Consider the following 18567-nt stretch of genomic DNA (forward strand, 5'->3'; position numbering starts at 1 on the left):
CTCTTGCTTTTTCCATGATCCAGCAGATGTTGGCAATTTGATCTCTGGTTCCTCTGCCTTTTCTAAAACCAGCTTGAACATCAGGAAGTTCACGGTTCATGTATTGCTGAAGCCTGGCTTGCAGAATTTTGAGCATTACTTTACTAGCGTGTGAGATGAGTGCAATTGTGCAGTAGTTTGAGCATTCTTTGGCATTGCCTTTCTTTGGGATTGCAATGAAAACTGACCTTTTCCAGTCCTGTGGCCACTGCTGAGTTTTCCAAATTTGCTGGCATATTGAGTGCAGCACTTTTACAGCATCATCTTTCAGGATTTGAAATAGCTCAACTGAAATTCCATCACCTCCACTAGCTTTGTTCGTAGTGAAGCTTTCTAAGGCTCACTTGACTTCACACTCCAGGATGGTGTGAGTGATCACACCATCATGATTATCTTGGTCGTGAAGATCTTTTTTGTACAGTTCTTCTGTGTATTCTTGCCACCTCTTCTTAATATCTTCTGCTTCTGTTAGGTCCATACCATTTCTGTCCTTTATCGAGCCCATCTTTGCATGAAATAGTCCCTTGGTATCTCTAATTTTCTTGAAGAGATCTCTAGTCTTTCCCATTCTGTTCTTTTCCTCTATTTCTTTGCATTGATCGCTGAAGAAGGCTTTCTTATCTCTCCTTGCTATTCTTTGGAACTCTGCATTCAGATGCTTATATCTTTCCTTTTCTCCTTTGCTTTTCACTTCTCTTCTTTTCACAGCTATTTGTAAGGCCTCCTCAGACAGCCATTTTGCTTTTTTGCATTTCTTTTCCATGGGGATGGTCTTGATCCCTGTCTCCTGTAAATGTCACCAACCTCATTCCATAGTTCATCAGGCACTCTATCTACCAGATCTAGGCCCTTAAATCTATTTCTCACTTCCACTGTATAATCATAAGGGATTTGATTTAGGTCATACCTGAATAGTCTAGCGGTTTTCCCTACTTTCTTCAATTTGAGTCTGAATCTGGCAATAAGGAATTCATGATCTGAGCCACAGTCAGCTCCTGGTCTTGTTTTTGTTGACTGTATAGAGCTTCTCCATCTTTGGCTGCAAAGAATATAATCAATCTGATTTTGGTGTTGACCATCTGGTGAGGTCCATGTGTAGAGTCTTCTCTTGTGTTGTGTTGCTATGACCAGTGCATTTTCTTGGCAAAACTCTATTAGTCTTTGCCCTGCTTCATTCTGTACTCCAAGGCCAAATTTGCCTGTTACTCCAGGTGTTTCTTGACTTCCTACTTTTGCATTTCAGTCCCCTATAATGAAAAGGCCATCTTTTTTGGGTGTTAGTTCTAGTAATTCTAGTAATCATGTTAGTTATCTAATTATCTAATAATGTTAGTTCTAATAATTCAAGCAGACCCCAAACATAATGGGCTGCCTTGTGAAGCCCCTTCTACCAATCCTGGCTGGCTGACAAGTGGTAGGTGGAGGTGAGACATAAAAACCACTGTGATTTTCCCACTACACCTGAAATAAAACCCAGACTCCTTCCCGAGGCTTGTCATCCCCATGTGATCTTGGTTCCAGACTCTCTCCACTCTACTGGGGACTTTCAGTCCTTAGCTCTGCTTTCTTCCTGCCCTTTCCCACCTTGGGGCTTCTGAAGGTGCGGTGCCCTCTCCACCTGGCTTCCCACAGCTTTCCATCCCTTTACTTACAGTTTTTCTCACAACTTAGTTTTGTTATTATTTTCTCTCTCTCAAACCATTAGCATGACAACGGTGACTATGAGAGCACCCAGCTCCGTGCCCCACACATAGTATCGAACAAATATTCGCCAAATTAATTTAAGAAAAGGGGGGGATCCTTTGTCTCCACTCAGCTTCCCCACTAACTTTTTTACTGGATCATTCCAAATCAAATGACACCATCTCTTTATTCTCCAGTCTTAATTCCCACAACTCATTCTCCATTACCGGCCCCCTCAATTTCCCATCTTCATAAATACCACTGATTCACTCAGTTGTCCATTATTCACAAATCCTGTGTGAACCCACCTCTCAGCTCTTACACCCCTCATCTCCAAAACTCTTCCCCCTTACATTTCATAAACTTTGAAACCACCTTTCACCATAAACCTCTCCATCCACAAACTCTCCTTAAACCCATCCCTCTCACCTCAGGAAGAGCTCTTAAAATCTATCACTCAACTGCTTAGCTCCATAAGCCCCCTTTCAATCTGTTCCATTTTAACCCCTCACGTCCCTTCGGCCTCAGAATCCGGCTTCAGTCCTCCTCAAGCCTCCCCCTCCCATGCGCCCTGCCCTCCCTCTCTCCGCCCAGAGACTCATCGCATCTCTCACCTTGCACCTTCCTCACCCCTCACGACCCCAGCTGCCCCGGTCCTGGCCCCTCGGCCCGCCCCCTTCAGTGAAGCGACTTTGGAAGGACCCCGCCGAATCCGCGCCAGCACCTGGCCTGCGCCTCGTCCAGGCTCTGGTCGGTAATGGCCATGATCCGCTGCAGGACGTCTCCTGTGTTGGAGCCCGGTGGGGGCCCGGGCGGCGAGCGGCGCGGGGCAGGCGGTGGCGGCGCGGGGCGCGGCGGGCGCTGCGGAGCGTCCATGAGCTGGGGGTGCTCAACCAGGAGCTGGCGAGCCTGGAGAGCTCGCGCAGACGTCGTAGCCAACTGCTGCAGTCCCTGCGCCCCGTGCGTTCACCCCGGAGCCCCGCCCCTCGCCGCCGCCTACGGCCAACCGCCGCCAGCCAGGCGGTGGCGCCCCGCCTAGGGACACGCCCTACTACCGCCACCAGCCAACCACCGCCGCCCAAGCATCCCCGCACCGCCTAGAGACACGCCCCCACCAGCCCCTCTCAACGGCCTAGGACTCTTTTGGAGGTTGCTGAGGCAACGGCGCTTTCCATTTTAACCCCCTCCCTCTTCCCCGCTGGCTCAGACCGTAAAGAATCCGCCTGCAATGCGGGAGACCTGGGTTCGATCCCTGGGTTGGGAAAATCCCCTAGAGTTGAGCCTGGCAACCCATTCCAGTATTCTTGCCTGGAGAATCCCCATGGACAGAGGAGCCTGGCGGGGTACACAGTTCATGGGATCAGACTGAGCGACTAAGCACACATTCTTGCAGCCGGAGAGGGCGACGCCTGTTTTGCTCTGCTTTGGAGTCTCCCACCTCTCACATCTCTGCTTTCCGTATTTCCTCAGAGCGACCGCTCCTGCTCAGAGGCACTTTACTTCTCCTCAGAGCCAGAGCCCCCCCCACCCCCACCTCCCCTTTTCATAGGCTCCCATGTCTCAAAGCATCCCTCAGGAACCTACACATCTCAGATCCTAACTTCTCAGACACTCCACTCTTCCTTCAAGCCACCCTTTGTTTTCAGACCTTCCCTTGCCTTTCAGAACCCCCCACCCGCCCACCCCACCGCCGCCACACACACAATCTACAGAAACCCTGAGCCCCAGATCCCTGCTCAGTGAGCTAGGGCGTCCCTCAGCCTAGGTCCCATCAGGTAGGTTGGGGCTTCCAGCCTCCTGGCTCCCCTGCTGCACCTCTAATGTTCCATGGGTGGCATAGGAATATGTGGTGATGGTGGCTGGGAGTTAAAACTGAGTGATTTTCTCAGTTGCAGAAACCAATTCACCTTTCAAGATTCAGCTTAAGAGTGACCTTGCTTGTTAATCCATTCTTTCGCTCTACAGCATTCCGCTAGCATGAGAAGGATGCTTTCTGAGGACCTACCCTGATGCATCCCCAAAGCAGAGTGAATCTTCACAGGCCTTTGTTTCTAGCTGTTAGGACTCCCACCATCAGAGGATTTTTGTGTGAGAGACAAGGATTTATTATTGGACATAAATCACTTCTCCAAAGTCATGGGACCTCCTCGAGCCTGTTTGCTTTGGGGACAGATTTCTGACACAGGCTCAGAAAGGAACTTAAGCTTCCTGTGAACATTTCAGAATCTTCTTCCCACTACTGTTGGAGAGGAAATGCAAACACCATCTAACGTGAAAACCACGACATGGCCCGTTAACAGAAGTACTAGAACACGTGGAGACCATGGAAATGTCAGTGACTAGAGTGGTCAGTGACTACACAAAAGACCTGAAAAGTGCTCAGTAACTTTGGCATCCTTCAGAGAATAGTGGTGGGAGGAGGGGGTTGAAAGCTATGAGTACCGTCTGAGACAAAAAAACCTGGTCACCTGGCAGACAGGGGAGAACCTACAGGGGAGGGAAAAACTGACGGCACAAGATCCCAAAGGAGACCAGAATTGTGTGGGTTAGAACCTGGAAGATGCTGATGCAACAGCAGCCCGCTCAGAGCACATGAAACAGAGCTACCTTCGGAGACCACTGGGGGCAGTTCCCAGCCCACAGGAATTGATTGCCTCTGCACCTGAAACAAATACTCCTGTCCAACAGGCATGGAGCTCCATGGAGACAAGAACTGCGTACTCATCTGTGTGGTAGAGGTGCTGGCCAAGGTCATCACTTCTGGCAATTCAGGGCCCAGGCTCAAGGAACCACACTGCCCACCTTGGACCCTGGGATACCTAGCACCCCAGTTTATTCTTGCCTCCTCACAGAGCTGTTGTAGGGCCGGGAGAGTTTCCCAAAGGGAAACCCAGCCCTATTCCATGTAGAAAGACCTACATGTTTTTGGTTCTTTGGCAATGAATGCTTTAGTAGTTTAAGAATTTGTTCTCTGATGGGAGGCCTGGGTTCAAATTCTGGCTAGGTGTGGAAGCAGAGAATCCAGATCCTGGTTCACTCTGCGCCTAGCAGATTGCCTCTATGAGCATCTGAGAGGGGGTTCATCATGGGTCTGGCACATCTGAGAAACCATAGAGTGAAGCGGGCAAAGCCGGGCTGAGCTTGTGACCAATTCCGGACTTGATGGAAAACTGAAGCCCTTTCTTCAGGGGCCTCTCTAGCCCCCTCTATGTCCTTCTGAAGCTGTGTGACCATGGGCCAAATCTCAATCTTTTTGGGCCATTGTCCTCACATGAAAAATATGTATAACACCTTTACCACAAGAAGCAGATGGTGATTAAATAATGTACCTAAAATACCCTGATGCTGGGAAACAGGGCAGGAGGAAAAGTGGGGACAGAGGATGAAATGGATGGCATCACCGACTCAATGGACATGAGTTGAGCAAGCTCTGGGAGTCGGTCATGGATAGGGAAGCCTTAACGTGTTGCAGTCCATGGGGTCGCAAAGAGTAAAGTACATATCTGTGTGCCAGGCACAGCAGAGGAGCTTGAGAAATGGCAACTTTAAAATCCTGCGTGCTGGTCCATGGACCCCACAACCCCTAGCCCTTCTATTATAGGTAGGTGATAGAGTGGGCAATGGGATAGACACACCCGACTATTAACAACCTGGACTCAGACAAAAGGGCAAGCAGTAGGCTTACACAGGCCAGGAACCACTCTGGGCTCCAGAGGATGGAGACAGGGAGGCAGGTGGCAAGATGGAGGCAGGGGAACAGGTGGAGGAGACAGAGGACAAAGGAAAGAGACCAATGGGGGAATGAGAACAGGGCTGAGGAGATGCCATGTTGAAGGATCCCAGCTCAGTCTGAGCCAAGGTGGACAATTCTGGGACACAGGGACAGACAGACCAAGCTAACAACAGAAGAGGTTTTGAAAATCTCAGAGTAGAAAAGTTTACTCCTTAAATCATGCCCTCCTTGTAGACCGCTTCAGTTCTCATGGGGACAGGCAAGACCCTTGGAGGCTGCAAGGGGTCACAGACCTTTCCCAGCTCACACTCAGCACTTCTGTCTGTGCCCCTAAACAGTCAGCCTCAGGCAGACAGGGCACCCATAATCCATCCTTGTTACCCTGCTTCCCTGGACTGCGTGGTCCGAGAGTCCTCGTCTCTCTCATCTTTATCATCTACACCACCACAGGCAAGAAAGCAGTCCACAGGGGTTACCAGGCATGTGCATAAAAAAGTAGAAAAGTGTCTGTTAAAAAGCTCCCCAACCTGAGATGACTTCAGAGCCCGATTCTTGCACCCATTCAACTCCCTCCCAGTTGCATAGATGACCCTAACCTGCAGGCTCAGAGACAGGCACAGTGTGTGCCTGGGTAGGGCTGGCAGTGGTTCATGCCATGTCAGACTGACGGTCTGCCTTTAAGTCTGGCCCACAGACTGGGTAGAGCCAGGTGCATCCACAGTGGCCTGGGGCAGCGATGTGGCATTTGCTGTACCCTGCTGAAATCCAAGGTTAGCTAAAGGGTGGAGTCCATCAGGGAATGGCCATTCTCAGGAAGCATGATGCGAGTGCTAGTGCCTATGTGAGTGGAGGCTGCGTAGCGAACAGACTCATGGGTAGATGGGTGGCGGCACCGACAGCAGAGGAGACGGCGGAAAGTGCGGCGCATCTCAGCATCACGGCAGGAGTACACCACGGCGTTGACCAGAGAGTTGGCCTCGGCTAAGAGTAGGAAATACTTCTCCACTGCCAGGACGTTGCAGGACTTGCAGCCCAGACCATCCAGGAGCAGCACCACCTGGCCCGGCGTCCAGCAAACCACAAATGCCCCTGTGGGATAGAGCCTGATGTGAGCAGGGCCAGCTGTTCCAACCGCTCAAAGCTGGAGGGACTCTCTAGATCTTGGGCGACAGCTGAGCGGTTTACAAGGAAATGCTTCCTGTCTTGTTGCCTTTGCAGCATGATGGGCAGAACGGCTAAGAAGGGGAACCTTTCTCTGATTTGTCTGCTTTTCCTAACTGGTATACGGTGGACAGGTGGAGTAGGAAATGGCAGCTACAGTATTCTTGCCTGGAAACTCCCATGGACAGTGGAGCCTGGCAGGCTACAGTCCATGAGGTTGAAGAGAGTCAGACATGACTGAGCATGCACGCACACAGTGGACAGGATCCTGGACACCGAAGATTCTTTGGTGGAAAGGTCACCATGGGACTGGCCAGTTAGTTGGTGGAGGAAAAGGAATGATTGGGAAGAGTTATTCTGTTTCTTGGGGTGGTGTGTGTCCTCAACCCAGACCATTCTACATTTAACAGCCGAACTGACCTCATTACTCCTGGCTAAGAACCCTTAAATTCCCACGGAACTCAGAACAAGCTCCTGTCTGTACCCTTTAAGGCTGTGCTGACCTCTCCTCACAGAACAGCTACGTGGGCCTTCTTCTCTCTTTGGGCTGGTCTGGTTGGAGCTCTCACTTTCTGTTCCCGCTGCTTGGAACTCTTCCCTGGCCTCATCGCAGGTATCACTTCCTTGGAGGACATTCCCCACTCAAATCATCCCCACCCATCACGCTCGATCAGATTGGCAGTCAGGAAGCAGGGTGCCACTCACCTAGGATGATGACAACGGTCTTGACCAGGTTCAGCGTCGTTTCACGGTAGCGGGGGTGGCAGCTGACATGCTCGGACATGCGCTGCACTCGCCGCCTCACATAGAAGAAGATGCGGGTGTAGACAGCCACCATGAGCAGGAAGACGAGCAGACTGGACAGCGCCCAGACGGCGAGGTAGGAGCGGCTGAGCAGGGGGGCCATGCGAGAGCAGCGGTCCAGGGCACAGAGGCAGTGCCAGGAGTGGGCGGGCAGCAGCCCCAGCCCCAGCGCGGCCACCCACACGCCCACAATCAGCATGATGACCCGGCCTCGGGGCAGGCGGCTGTGCAGCTGCACGGCCATCACACTGCGGTGCCGCTCCACGGCAATGGCCAGAAGTGTGGCCACGGAGGCTGTCAGGCTCGTGTCCAGCAGGCCCTGCCGCACGAACCAGCCCCGGAGTGACAGCCGGGCTGTGCGCGGGCCTGTGTGGAACATGAGGAAGAGGTAGGCCACACCGGCAAAGAGGTCAGCTGCGGCCAGGTTGCCGAGCAGGTAGTAAATGGGTTGGTGGAAGCGGCGATTGGAGGCGATGGCTGCGATGACCAGCAGGTTGGTCAGAAGCACCAGCACGCTGACAGTCAGGCCCAGCGCCACCACGACCAGATCTTTGGGCCGCCAGTGGGAGCTGAGCTCCTTGCCGCTGTTGTTGTAGAAGAAGCCGATGGTCTCATTGTAGTAGCACTGGCCCATGGTGACCATCTGGGGGCAGAGAGGGGGACGTCAGTACAGGCAGTCCTTGGTGGAAGGACACAGAGGGGAGCAGCAGCCAGAGGGAGGGTTAAGATGGGAAGGGCAAGCGTCTCAAACTCAGATGAAAGTGAAAGCGAAAGTCGCTCAGTCCTGTCCAGCTCTTTGAGATCCCATGCACTGTATAGTCCACGGAACTCTCCAGGCCAGAATACTGGAGTGAGTAGCCTTTCCCTTCTGCAGGGGATCTTCCCAACCCAGGGATGGAACCCAGGTCTCCCGCATTGCAGGTGGATTCTTTACCAGACGTCTGACCACCAGGGAAGATGCCTCATGGCAAAGCGGCACTGGTGGGGACAGGGCTGACCTGGAAAAAAATGCTCCATGAGTCGGGGGGTGGGCAGCTGTTGCTTAATTACGAATAAGCCTCTTGTAAAGATATCCCCTGAATCAAATGACTGGCGGTTTTGTTTTTAACTGAAAAAAGCAAAACAACACTCATTTGCCCACCCGGGGCCAATCTGTAACCAACTTGTGTTGGGTGATGGTGCGGGGAGTAGATTAGGGCAGGACAAAGGGGTGTGAGCCCTGAAAGCAGACAAGGGAGTTTCAGTTTGGTGCCGGGGTCAGTGCAGGGAGCAGAAACCAGCGGGCGTGTTCGCAGGGTGGGGCCACTGCTAGGACCTGGCAGGAGGTCGGTGCTGGGGTGTGGCGACCTGGGCGATCAGATTGGACAGTGAGGCAGCTCCATGAGTTGGGCGGCGGGTTTTGCTTTGCGCGCGAGTGCTCCCCGAAGCAGGCGGTGCGTCGGGCCGCTCCGGGTGGGAATGAAGACGCTGGCGGCCTCTGGGACAAAAGGGGCTGTCAGGAAGGCGGTGGCAGGCCTGGCCTAGGGGGGTGGGGGTGGGACCCAGGCTGGGGGAGGAGAAGAAGGACGGAGAGGAGGGTGAGGCGCCTGGGGCCCGCGGGCACGTGCCGCGCCCTCCCCAGAGCCCGCGCGCACCCACCCCCCAGTCGATGCCGGCCTCACCTGAGCCGCCCGTCACGCCGCAGACTGGGCAGCCCCGCGCCCGAGACCCATGGCCGGGCGACCAGGGCGGGAGCCGAAGAGCGTCTGGAAGCGCCGGGCCCGAACGGCCCGAGAAGCGCGGGAGGCGGGGTCCCGCCGCCACGCCCCCGTCGCGGCGTCCCGCCCCCACCACCTGGGCGAGCCCCGCCCCGTCCCCGCCACCTGGAGGAGCCTTGCTTCCGCAGCCGCGGCAGGGACAGGGGCGTCCGGAACCGCAGCTCCCCGCTTCCTCTCCGCCTCGCGGCCCCTCGGCCGCCCCCTCCACTTCCGGCGCGGGACCCCCACCTCCTGTCCCCGCACACCTCTCGCGCCTGCAACTGTGGGCCTTCGCGGGGCTGGCCGAGAGTTCCCGCCGTGACCTGGCGCCGCCCGGGCCCACGTCCGGGTGGTCGCTTGGTCCGCGCCCCCGCCCCGGCCTTCCCCCGCCCGCTCCCTCGCGTCCAATCCGTCGCCGAGTTCCAAGCCACGCCCTGATCCGACCCCGCTCCCCTCGCCCGGACCCCAGCCCCTCCTTGGCTTCGCCGGCCCAGAGCTACCGCACGCCTGGCCCCAGCGGACTGTCCGGTCGCACTCAGGTTTCTCGGAATGCCTCCCTCCTCAGCGCTGTTCCCTGCCCGGCCCACGCCTGTGGCAGCCCTGGACTCCCACGTCCCAGAGCACACAGCCCTATTGTCTCGGTTATCTGCACTTTAAGTGTTTGATTTCGCAGGACCGGATCGCAAGCGGAGCTCTGGGAGGCCCGGCCCGTGTGACTCAGCCAGGTGTCCAGGCCCAGCCTCTACCGCCTGTACGTGCTCGGGGGTGTTCTGAGATGAAAATAAGGGCTTTGGCTTCCGTAGTCGGTGAAACTGGAGCGGAAGACTGCTGCCTCACCGACCTCTCCTGTGTCACCCTCCCCCAGCAAAGAAAGACATTCAAGGATATAAAAGACACAGTTTATTCGGAGGCCACAGACCGCAGGCACCACCAGGATGCTGAGTCTGAGTTGCCACACCCTCCAATATCTGGCCACGTGGGATCAGCTAAGGAGGCAGACAGAGATGGGGGAGTGGCCACAACCAAAGTAGCAAAAAGCACCCCTGTCTCAAGGATCCCATGACCTATACTGACCCTGAGTAACCTCTGAACCTGAGTGGCCCTGATGCTTGACATTGACCTGTGTCTTGTAGAGGGTATCCTGGTACCACCAAAAGGGTTTTAGTTCTCTGCTAGGCCATGTAGTCTTTCCTCAGAGCAACTCTCCAGACACCCCAACATTTAACTCCTGGGAAGTTGGGCCCAGTCCTGGCCTTCTTGATCAGAGCGCTGGAATAGTCAGAAGTGGTCCTCAGCCTCCTCAGTTTGGGGGTCTGGGCAGCAGGTGGCCATGGGCACAGACTCGCTGTGCAGCTTGGAGAGTAGCCTGGCTGTCTCCTGGGTGATCTCAAAATGCTTGGGCAGAGGGGTGCGGCGCAGAGGGCTGTCCTCACGGGTGGTAGCGGCAGGGCTGGGTCCTCGCCTCTGCAAGCTCCCTTGGGGCACTGATGTGACGGGGGTCTCCTCGGACAATTTGGAAGCCACCAGGGCCAAGCCGGACAGCTGGTGGGTGACAGGCCGCACACCTCCCCGGGGATACTTCACTGGCTGGCGGCTGAAGTGGCCACGGGGCTGTGTCCCCAGGGGTGAGTCCTCAGGCCCTTGGCTGGGCACTGTGGGATAGGGTGGTCAATGCTAAGCACCCCAAAGTCCTCTGGATACCACCCTCCATTGTCATCACCAAGTCCAGCAACCCCAGGGCAGGAGCAACCCCAGAACCCTGGGCTAACCTCTAACACACTCACCTTCCCCTCCCTCATTTTTGATGTCTTCGGTTACTTCCTCTTCCTGCTCACTCTGCAGAGTTGAAATCTGTAAGAAACCCAGGAATGAGACTTCCAGGAATAAAATCCCAGTTCTTGGAGACAACCAGCAATAAAATCCTAGTTCTTGGAGACACTTGAACAAAGCTCCTCTTTGCAGTTTTGTTATTTGGGGAGAGATGACGCCCTTAAGAATGTACTGCTTGCCCTCCTGTCATTAATCTCAACTGTGGGCTCTGTAAAGTGAGAGTGCCTTTGTTCAGCAGACGTTGTTGGTTAGTCACTCAGTCATGTGTGACTCTTTGCGACCCCATGAACTGTAGCCCACTGGGCTCCTCTGGCCACAGGATTCTCCAGGCAAGAATACCGGAGTGGGTTGCCATTCCCTACTCGAGGGGAACTTCCTGACCCAGGGATCGAACCCAGGTCTCCCGCATTGCAGGCAGCAGAGGACCAGCCTGGAAAGTGACAGCCATCTCTCCGTTAGGAAAGGGTGAACTACTGATCTCCATCCTGCTATACTTTCTGCAATTTTAGGCCTGCTTTTTTAGCTTATCTGTTTACCTTTTAGTTTATCCTTTAGCTAAATGCTAATAGCAGTTGGAATGCTCTCTCTGTGTCCTGAGCACTTTCTGAAGTTCTGAGTCCCACACCTCACTGACAGCCCCTTTACCAGCTCTGGGGTTCTACAGGGGAGATCCAAGTTCTCAGGAATGGTGAGTATATCAGGACCCGAGGGACAGGAGGCCTCCCCTGAGTCCCATCTACATATGGTTTTCACTAACAGTACGTACCTCTTAGGGCACTTAGTATGGAAGCTCACCTGCACTGTAGATATGCAGTCAGTGGAGGCTTGCACACCCCTCTTTGGCCTCACTTCCTACCACCTTCCCCTCACTCATTCATTACAGCATAGGGCTATGCCCTGAACACTCCAGGCATGGTCCTACCTCAGGGCTTTCGTACTGGCTGTTCCCTTTGCCTGGAACACCCTTTCCCTGATCTCCACCTGGCTTACTTCCCCCTCACATCCTTCTAGTCTCTGAGCGAACTCATCTTCTTCATGGGACCCACCCACAGCATCCTATTTACTGTTACAAAGTACCCACCACCTCTCACCTTGGTGCCCTTGACTTCTTTTACTTTACCTATCCCTTTGTCTCTTACTTTACCCAACCCTTTCTTTCCTTTAAAGTACTCATCACCTTGTAACATCCTATATACCTTTGTATGACTTTGTATCATATATCTTGTTTATTGTTGGTTTTTTCCTCACTAGAAGGTAGGCAACCAAGAGGGTGGAGTCTGAATATTTTGCTGATATATATGTAGTGCCTAGAACAATGCTTGGCACACAGTATGTGTTCAATAAATATTCTGTTGAAGGAATCAATAGTATTCATGTTAGGATCTCTGCAAGGCTGTACCCTGTTGTTACTCCATTATTTCCCACCACTCCATTCCTTACTTTTCCTTTCAGGATGAGCACAGGGTCAATAATAAAGGAGGAAGGGAATGAAATAGACAATTTTAAAGGGGAAGGAAGGAAGGAAGGCAGACAGGAGAGACAGTGGGAGGATTACATGGAGAGCAGGTTCTCCCCATGTCTGTGGGCTCAGCAGGTTCCTACCTCTGGGAGCGTGGCCTCGGGATGCTTCTCCAGGGCACCAAGGAGCATGGCGTCTGGGTCCCGGTCTGAGGCTAGGGATAAGGGCAGGGGGTCCAGGACAAGTTGTAAGTGTGGTGGCTGGAGGCTAGCTGGGAGGGTCACAGGGGGTGGGCTGGGTTCTCGGGGCAGGGGCTCAGTGGGCAGGAGGAGCTCGTCAGGCCCGAAGATCTGCTCATAGTGCACAATGAGGAACTCGATGAGCTGAGCCTGGTGTGCGGAATCCAGCAGGCAGGTGACAGGTCCGGCACCGCCTGGCCCTGGACCGTTGGGCAGCCGCAACAGCGTCGGCCCAAATACAATGCCCAGGTTGTTGGCAGACATCTTGTTGTCCTCAAACTGTGCAGCCACCCTGGGGACAGCATGAGCAGAAGGATCAGGGCACAGAGTGTCTGATTACTGGTCACTGGGTAGGACCTGCAAACCAGGCTAGTGGCGACTTGCTCAAGTCATGGGTAAGAGGTTCTGGTCATTGTTTGCGACCAGCAGCCACAAGCCTGGAGATGGGGGTCAAGGGTCAGCATCCAAAGTCAGGAGTCATGTATTAAGTTTCAGAGCTCAGAAAACACATATGAAGGTCAGAAGTCATTGTCAGGGGTCAGTGGTCCCATGTCTAAGGGGGGCACAACAGTCTGAGCCTCAGGTCAGAAGTCACATGTTAAGATCAAGGCCAGTGCACACCTGAACAGATGGGCCACCAGGTGCCGCAGGGTGCTGTAGTTAGAGTCGGGCAGCTGCACCAAGAGGGTCTTCAGCGAGCGGATAACCTCAGGGCTGGGGCTGGGGGTCCCAGGGTCGTGCACAGGGTCTGCATGCAGGGTCTTAGCCAGAGAGATGAAGGCATCGTAGAGGTGGAAGGGGACCACGGGGTCAGTGAGCTGGGGGTGGAATGGCAGGGGGGATATGGGTGTGGGTGGGCTGCAGAGGGTCCTCAGCCTGAGCCCATCTGGCCCATGAGTCCCAAGCCACTGAGCACCCACCTCCTGGAGGAATCGCTTGAGAACACTCGAGACATCATGAGGTGAGTTCCCTGACAGGTCAACCAATGCTCGGCCATTCTCAAAAGCCTGGCACAGCCGTTCCACGCGGACCCTGGACCCGCTGACCCGATAAATGCCCTGCAGGGCAGGGGTGGGAAGTGGATACCTGGCTTGCAGTCTGGCCATTGAGAGGGCTGGGTCACTACTAGGGGTGGTCAAAGGTCAAGGCAGCACCTGCACATGGAGCGCGCGCTGTTCTATCTCGGCTGTGCACCTGGTGATCACAAAAGGCACCTCCTCTGGGAAGTCCCTGGGCAGCTGCAGGAAGCTGACCCCAAAGAGGGGAGTCCGGGCTGGTAGCCGCTTATGTCCACAGAGGATCAGTAGGGTCTCGAGGCAGCGCTTGTGGCAGGCCAGAAAGCACTGAGGGAAGGTCATGAGGGTCAGTGGGGAGAGAAGGTCATAGAGATACTCAGGGAGTTCATGGGGGAGCATCAGATCAGGGCAGGCCTCTCATGGGAAGGTCTTAGGAATCTCAGGCCAGGGAGATGCCTGTGGTCAGAGAGGTCACTGGGGGTCAGCCCGGGCCGCACCTCCTCGCACTCTGTCCCGCTGACCATGAAAGCCTCGCACTCTCGGCACTTGGCTGGGCCCCGCAGCCGCCGCAACCGGTGGGTCTGGGCCGCGCTGGATAGTGTCCACTTCCTGAAGGGGGTCCCTGGCCCATTCTCCAGCCCATCTCCCAGGTCTGCAGGGAGGGAGACAGGGTCAGAAGTGCCTAGTCCTTCCCCAGCCCACCTCCACCTGCTTCCAGCCTCACCAGGGTCTCGCTCCTCAAAGTCATCTGAAGACTCGGTACCTATGGATGACACTTTTACCAGCCGCCTTGTGCCGGAGCCTGGAGTCAGAAGGTTACAGAGGGTGAGGGTCACAGAGGTCATGGGGGAGGCTCCAAGGCTAAGGAGACCTTCCTGGTTTTCAGCCTTCCCAAAGCACCCACGGATGTCCTTGGGGAAATGCCTCAGAGGTCAGGGGGGTCAGACAGGTCAAGGATTAGGGGCTGAAGAATATAGGTCAGTAACCTGAGGGTAGCGGTGGTTCCAAGTTGGATCAAGAGAATGGGTCAGAAGTTGAGAAAACAGGTCAGGGATGCAGGGTAGGTCAGAGGTCAAAGAAAGAGGGTTCGAGATTGAGGGTCGGAGCCTGGCCAGGGGCCGAGGATGGTCCCACCTGGACTGGAGGGGGGAGAGTCCTGGGAACGAGGCTCGCTGCCACCACCCACACTGTCCACATCGCTGCCCACAGTGAGGCCCGGAGCTCCTAGGGAGGGGCAGGTCGGTCAGGTGTGGCCCTCTCCCCGCACCACTCCTGCCCGCCTTTCACGGTACTCACCCTGGCAGCCTGTGCCTGTGTCCTCCCAAGGGCCTGGCTCAGCTGCACTCTCATCCAGCTGTGGAGGGGGTGCTCCAGAGAGCTTCTTTCTTGTGTCCAGAGGGGAACTGAGAGGAGAGGTTTGAGGGCTCTGATGATCAGGAAGCTGGCCTGGGACTGACATCACCCCGGCATCCCTTTTAGGACCCAACTTCAAGGACTTGGGTCTGCAAGCCCTATGGCCATGCCCCAGTGCAGTAACCCCAAATTCCCAACCCTCCCACGACTAGGACAACCCCACCCAAATGCCTGGCGCCACGTCTCCCTGGCTTCCTATCTGACCCTGCTCCTGGGGACCCACCTGTGCGTGAACTCCTGGAAAGAATAGGCGGGTGGCGGGGGCGGTGGGGAGTGGGGCTGTATGGCCCTCACGAACTCTTGGTATCGCTGGCCAGGCTCGAAGGGAACACAGCACTCGGCCAGGGCGGAGAAGGCGCGAGGGGCACGCTCTGCCTGAGCCTGTCGAAGCCCGAACAATCCCAGGGTCACCTGTGGGGCGGAGCCCGCGTGAGAGGGGCGGAGCCTGGGAGCCTGGGGCGTGGCCTGACCCTGAGAGACACCCGCTCCGTCCAGGCTGGTCCAGGCTTGGGGGCCTGGCAGGGCAGTGGGAGGTGGCTGAGGGACTGAGCCTGCCGCTGGCATAGGAGTGTGATCAGAACCCGGGTGGGTCAACCTCGGGGGAGGACCCCTTGAGTGGGGACGAGAAAGGAAGTCTGGAGGCAGAAACTGGCTGTCCCGGGAGAGGGAGCGAGTCCTGGTGCACCGGAGGCGGTCCAGGGGCAGGTGAGGCCCAGGGGTGCTATTGAGCGGCGTGGCGGGCAGCTGTCAGGTTAGGGCCTCACCCGCTTCAGCACTTCGTCCCCCTGCAGCACCAGTTTGCGCACGTGTGACACGATCCGCTGCTTGGTGGCCTCCAGTTCCTGTTGCCGCGCGTTGGCCTCTCTGACGCAGGCCTGGTACAGCGCTTCGGCCTCCTGCGCCTGGAGAAACCGAGGCAGGGAGCGTGTATGGGAGAGATCCGTGGGGCTGGGGGCGCTGAAGCGCAGCGGGGCCCGGGGCGGGGTCCCCACCTTGGCCTGGGCCTCTTCTCGAGAGCGCCGCCGCCGCTCCTGATGTTTGTTGGGGCCTGGTGAGGCCTGGAGAGCCAGGTCTTCAGGCGACACCTGGGAGCGAACCCGCAGCTCCTCGCTGCGCTGCGTGTACTGGAGCTGGGCCCGCCGCAGCGCCTGCACCGCCTCGTTCTAGGGGCGGAAGAGGGACGGGTCTTCCGGCTTCTTCATCTCCTCCCCCAACCCGCTTTCCCAGCCCGCAACCCTAGGCCTCACCATCCGCTTCTGCTCTTTCATCCACTGCTCCTTGAACTCCTTCCGCCACTTCTCAACCTCAGTCCTTTTGGCAGCCAAGGGCTGGGAAGGATGGGGAATGAGGAATGCTGCCTGGGTTGCTCGGTCATCCCATTCACTGTGGCCACCTGTCTTTCACCCTCTGGACCCTTTTCTGGGTCTGCACTCTCTCCTGGGTCTTCTCCCCCAGATCTGCCCTCCCCTACCCCGGTGGTCTCTCCGCAAAGAATCTCGGTGGTCACCTCCATCCTTTTGGGTCTGGAGCTGGGGATGCCAAGGCTCTCTTCCTGAGTACACTCGGCATCTTGACCCATGGCCCGCAGACAAACAAAAGCACAGTTTTGCAATCACACAGGAAGCCTGGTTTGAATCTCTGCTGGGTAACCTTGGGCAAGTTCCGCAGCATCCCTGGTCTCGGCTTCCTCATCAACAAATGGTGCTGATGGTAATGATGCCTCCCTGGATGCTTGTGGAGAAATGATGCATGAGGGCCCCCCTCACCTGGTGATAGTCTCTTTTCTGCTGGGCCAGTGTCTCCATGGCCAGGGTTGCTAGGCTGAGGTCGTGGTCCAGAAACAGGAGGTAGACATATTGCAGTGACATTTGGCTCTGGGAGAGGGGAGAGGCAGCTGGTGTTAGAGGATGCTGAGGATCCAGGGGGGGCCCAGCTGGGATTCTGGAGGGGTTGGGCTCTGGGGGCCAGTGTCTGCTCAGGGCTACCTGCTGCTGGATTGACACCTTGCCAGCCTCGACAATCTTCATAATGCTTTTGGCAAACTCCAGCTCTGGGGGTAGACAGCAGGAATCTGAGTCAGGCAGGGTGCGAGTACACCAGGGTCCAGTGCAGGGCCTGAGACTGGGCCCAAGGAGCCCTCACCATAGCTGGCTCTCTTCTCAGTCCAGGCCAGCAGCTCCTTGATGTAGCGGCTCCAGGTCTTGGCGTACTCCAGGGCTGCATCCACGCCCCGCTTGGTTCGGATGAGCCGCAAGTCCAGTTCCTCCCCTGGGGCAGATGGGTGGACCTCTGAAACTTCCCTGAGCCCTCAGACCAGACCAGTGAACCCTGTTCTACATGCCATGGCTTCTCCAAACACTCCTTGCTTTTTACTTATCCAGGTTGCTATCTTACGCTGATTCTCTGCTGAGACTGGGGCTCCCTGAGGACGGGGGCTCACACCTGTTGCGTGCACTGCTATGCCCCTGGTGCATGGAACAGGCAGTTGGTGATGAAGGACTCCTTTCTGCCCCCATGCTTCTGGCCCCAGAGCCCCCTACCTGTAAGCGGTGCAGGGTCCTCTGGGGAGGGGCCACTCCAACGGCTGGTTTCACTGGTCTGAGGGGTGGGGGGAGACAGCATTCAGGAACACGCAGTGCAAGCGCCCCACCTTCCTCAGTCTCTCCTCTGAGGCCCCTCCTCCCTGTCCCCTGGGTTCCATCTCTCACCAAAGTGGCTGTGGGTTTCTTGTCAGGTTCCAGGTCTCCTGAAATCACAGGGTCTCCAGCCAGCATCTCAAGAGTCCTGGGAGGTCAGGGAGTCAGGATGCCACCCTCCACTGAGTCTGTCCCACCTAGGGTGCTGGGGACCCCAGGGAAGTTTGGGGATGGTCCTAGATATCACCTCTGTGACATCTGTCATATCTGGGTCCTGAGGGATGGGAAGTGAGCTTTTTTTTAAATGAAATTTGAGATAGAATTTGAAGGATCCTGGGTAACTTTGGGGTTTAGAGTAGGATTATAAAGCTCTCCAATGTTTTAAGGAGTCACAAGCGTCACAAGAAGGATATGTGGGGGCCCTAGGATCACCCTGGGGGTTGCTGGTGGATTTAGGGGGTTGAATTTGGGGGATATTCAGATGTGTTGAGGGCCCTCTCTTAGGCTTCTTGGGTTATTAGGTAAGTGCATCCAGAAGCTGCAGGTTCCTCAAGGGGCTTTGGGACCCTAAATGGTTAGGGATTTAGGGGTTCTGGCAGAATTTGGGGTGACTCAGGCTCAGACTCACACGTTCCCCAGTGAGATCTCGAGGTTGTCCAGGCTTCGGAAGATGTCACTGTACCTCTTCCTGCTCTCAGGAGCCGGGGGTAACCCTTGGAGAGGGGAGTATCACACATAGGCCAACAGAAGCCTCTCTCCACCCACTGCACCTTGGCAGGTCGTTTGGAGGGAGAGGATGGCGAGCGAGGGGGGGTTGT

At 55.8% G+C, this 18567-nt stretch overlaps 3 protein-coding genes across 6 annotated transcripts in view; all 3 read right to left on the reverse strand.

Annotated features, from left to right (window-relative positions):
- PBX4 (PBX homeobox 4) overlaps positions 1–2681 on the reverse strand; it is a 63508-nt gene extending 60827 nt beyond the window's left edge. Inside the window, exon 1 of the mRNA XM_040241275.1 lies at positions 2447–2681. Within this exon, the coding sequence (XP_040097209.1) occupies positions 2447–2598 (152 nt within the window). The 5' untranslated portion in view covers positions 2599–2681. The remainder of the gene's footprint in view (positions 1–2446) is intronic.
- Positions 2682–4523: 1842 nt separating this feature from the next.
- Positions 4524–9158, reverse strand: LPAR2 (lysophosphatidic acid receptor 2). 2 transcript variants are annotated; one of them, XM_040241276.1, is made up of 4 exons: positions 9082–9158; positions 8736–8897; positions 7322–8063; positions 4524–6544 (listed from the first exon to the last, which is right to left on the reverse strand). In XM_040241276.1, the coding sequence occupies exons 3-4, from the start codon at positions 8061–8063 to the stop codon at positions 6231–6233; spliced, it is 1056 nt and encodes a 351-aa protein (XP_040097210.1). In that variant the 5' UTR covers positions 8736–8897; positions 9082–9158; the 3' UTR covers positions 4524–6230. The 2 variants fall into 2 exon arrangements, with proteins under 2 accessions (XP_040097210.1, XP_040097211.1); XM_040241277.1 differs by lacking the exons at positions 8736–8897; positions 9082–9158 and having other exon boundaries at positions 7322–8186.
- An 883-nt stretch (positions 9159–10041) lies between these two features.
- LOC120864309 (GEM interacting protein) overlaps positions 10042–18567 on the reverse strand; it is a 9630-nt gene continuing 1104 nt past the window's right edge. The window contains exons 2-21 of one of the 3 annotated variants that reach the window (XM_040241280.1): positions 18378–18462; positions 17822–17897; positions 17654–17711; positions 17256–17381; positions 17099–17163; positions 16880–16987; positions 16361–16441; positions 16106–16276; positions 15878–16015; positions 15337–15524; positions 14997–15103; positions 14835–14924; positions 14425–14502; positions 14198–14352; positions 13839–14027; positions 13605–13742; positions 13306–13502; positions 12589–12976; positions 10941–11007; positions 10042–10808 (exon numbers count right to left, since the gene is read on the reverse strand). In XM_040241280.1, coding sequence (XP_040097214.1) covers positions 10435–10808; positions 10941–11007; positions 12589–12976; positions 13306–13502; positions 13605–13742; positions 13839–14027; positions 14198–14352; positions 14425–14502; positions 14835–14924; positions 14997–15103; positions 15337–15524; positions 15878–16015; positions 16106–16276; positions 16361–16441; positions 16880–16987; positions 17099–17163; positions 17256–17381; positions 17654–17711; positions 17822–17897; positions 18378–18462 — 2879 coding nt within the window. In that variant the 3' untranslated portion in view covers positions 10042–10434. Of the gene's footprint in view, positions 10809–10940; positions 11008–12588; positions 12977–13305; positions 13503–13604; positions 13743–13838; positions 14028–14197; positions 14353–14424; positions 14503–14834; positions 14925–14996; positions 15104–15336; positions 15525–15877; positions 16016–16105; positions 16277–16360; positions 16442–16879; positions 16988–17098; positions 17164–17255; positions 17382–17653; positions 17712–17821; positions 17955–18377; positions 18544–18567 lie in introns of those variants that run through there. The other 2 variants (XM_040241279.1, XM_040241281.1) reach the window with 2 other exon arrangements.

The sequence above is a fragment of the Oryx dammah genome, unplaced genomic scaffold (genome assembly GCF_014754425.2).
Source record: "Oryx dammah isolate SB20612 unplaced genomic scaffold, SCBI_Odam_1.1 HiC_scaffold_5, whole genome shotgun sequence".
Classification (NCBI taxonomy): Eukaryota; Metazoa; Chordata; class Mammalia; order Artiodactyla; family Bovidae; genus Oryx; species Oryx dammah.

Bases quoted from the DNA above. Each gene is read 5' to 3' on its own strand.
- LPAR2 (XM_040241276.1), bottom strand. From the start codon at position 8,063: ATGGTCACCATGGGCCAGTGCTACTACAATGAGACCATCGGCTTCTTC. The intron at 6,545-7,321 runs GTGAGTGGCACC...TCTATCCCACAG, and splicing joins GACCGTTGTCATCATCCTAG to GGGCATTTGTGGTTTGCTGG.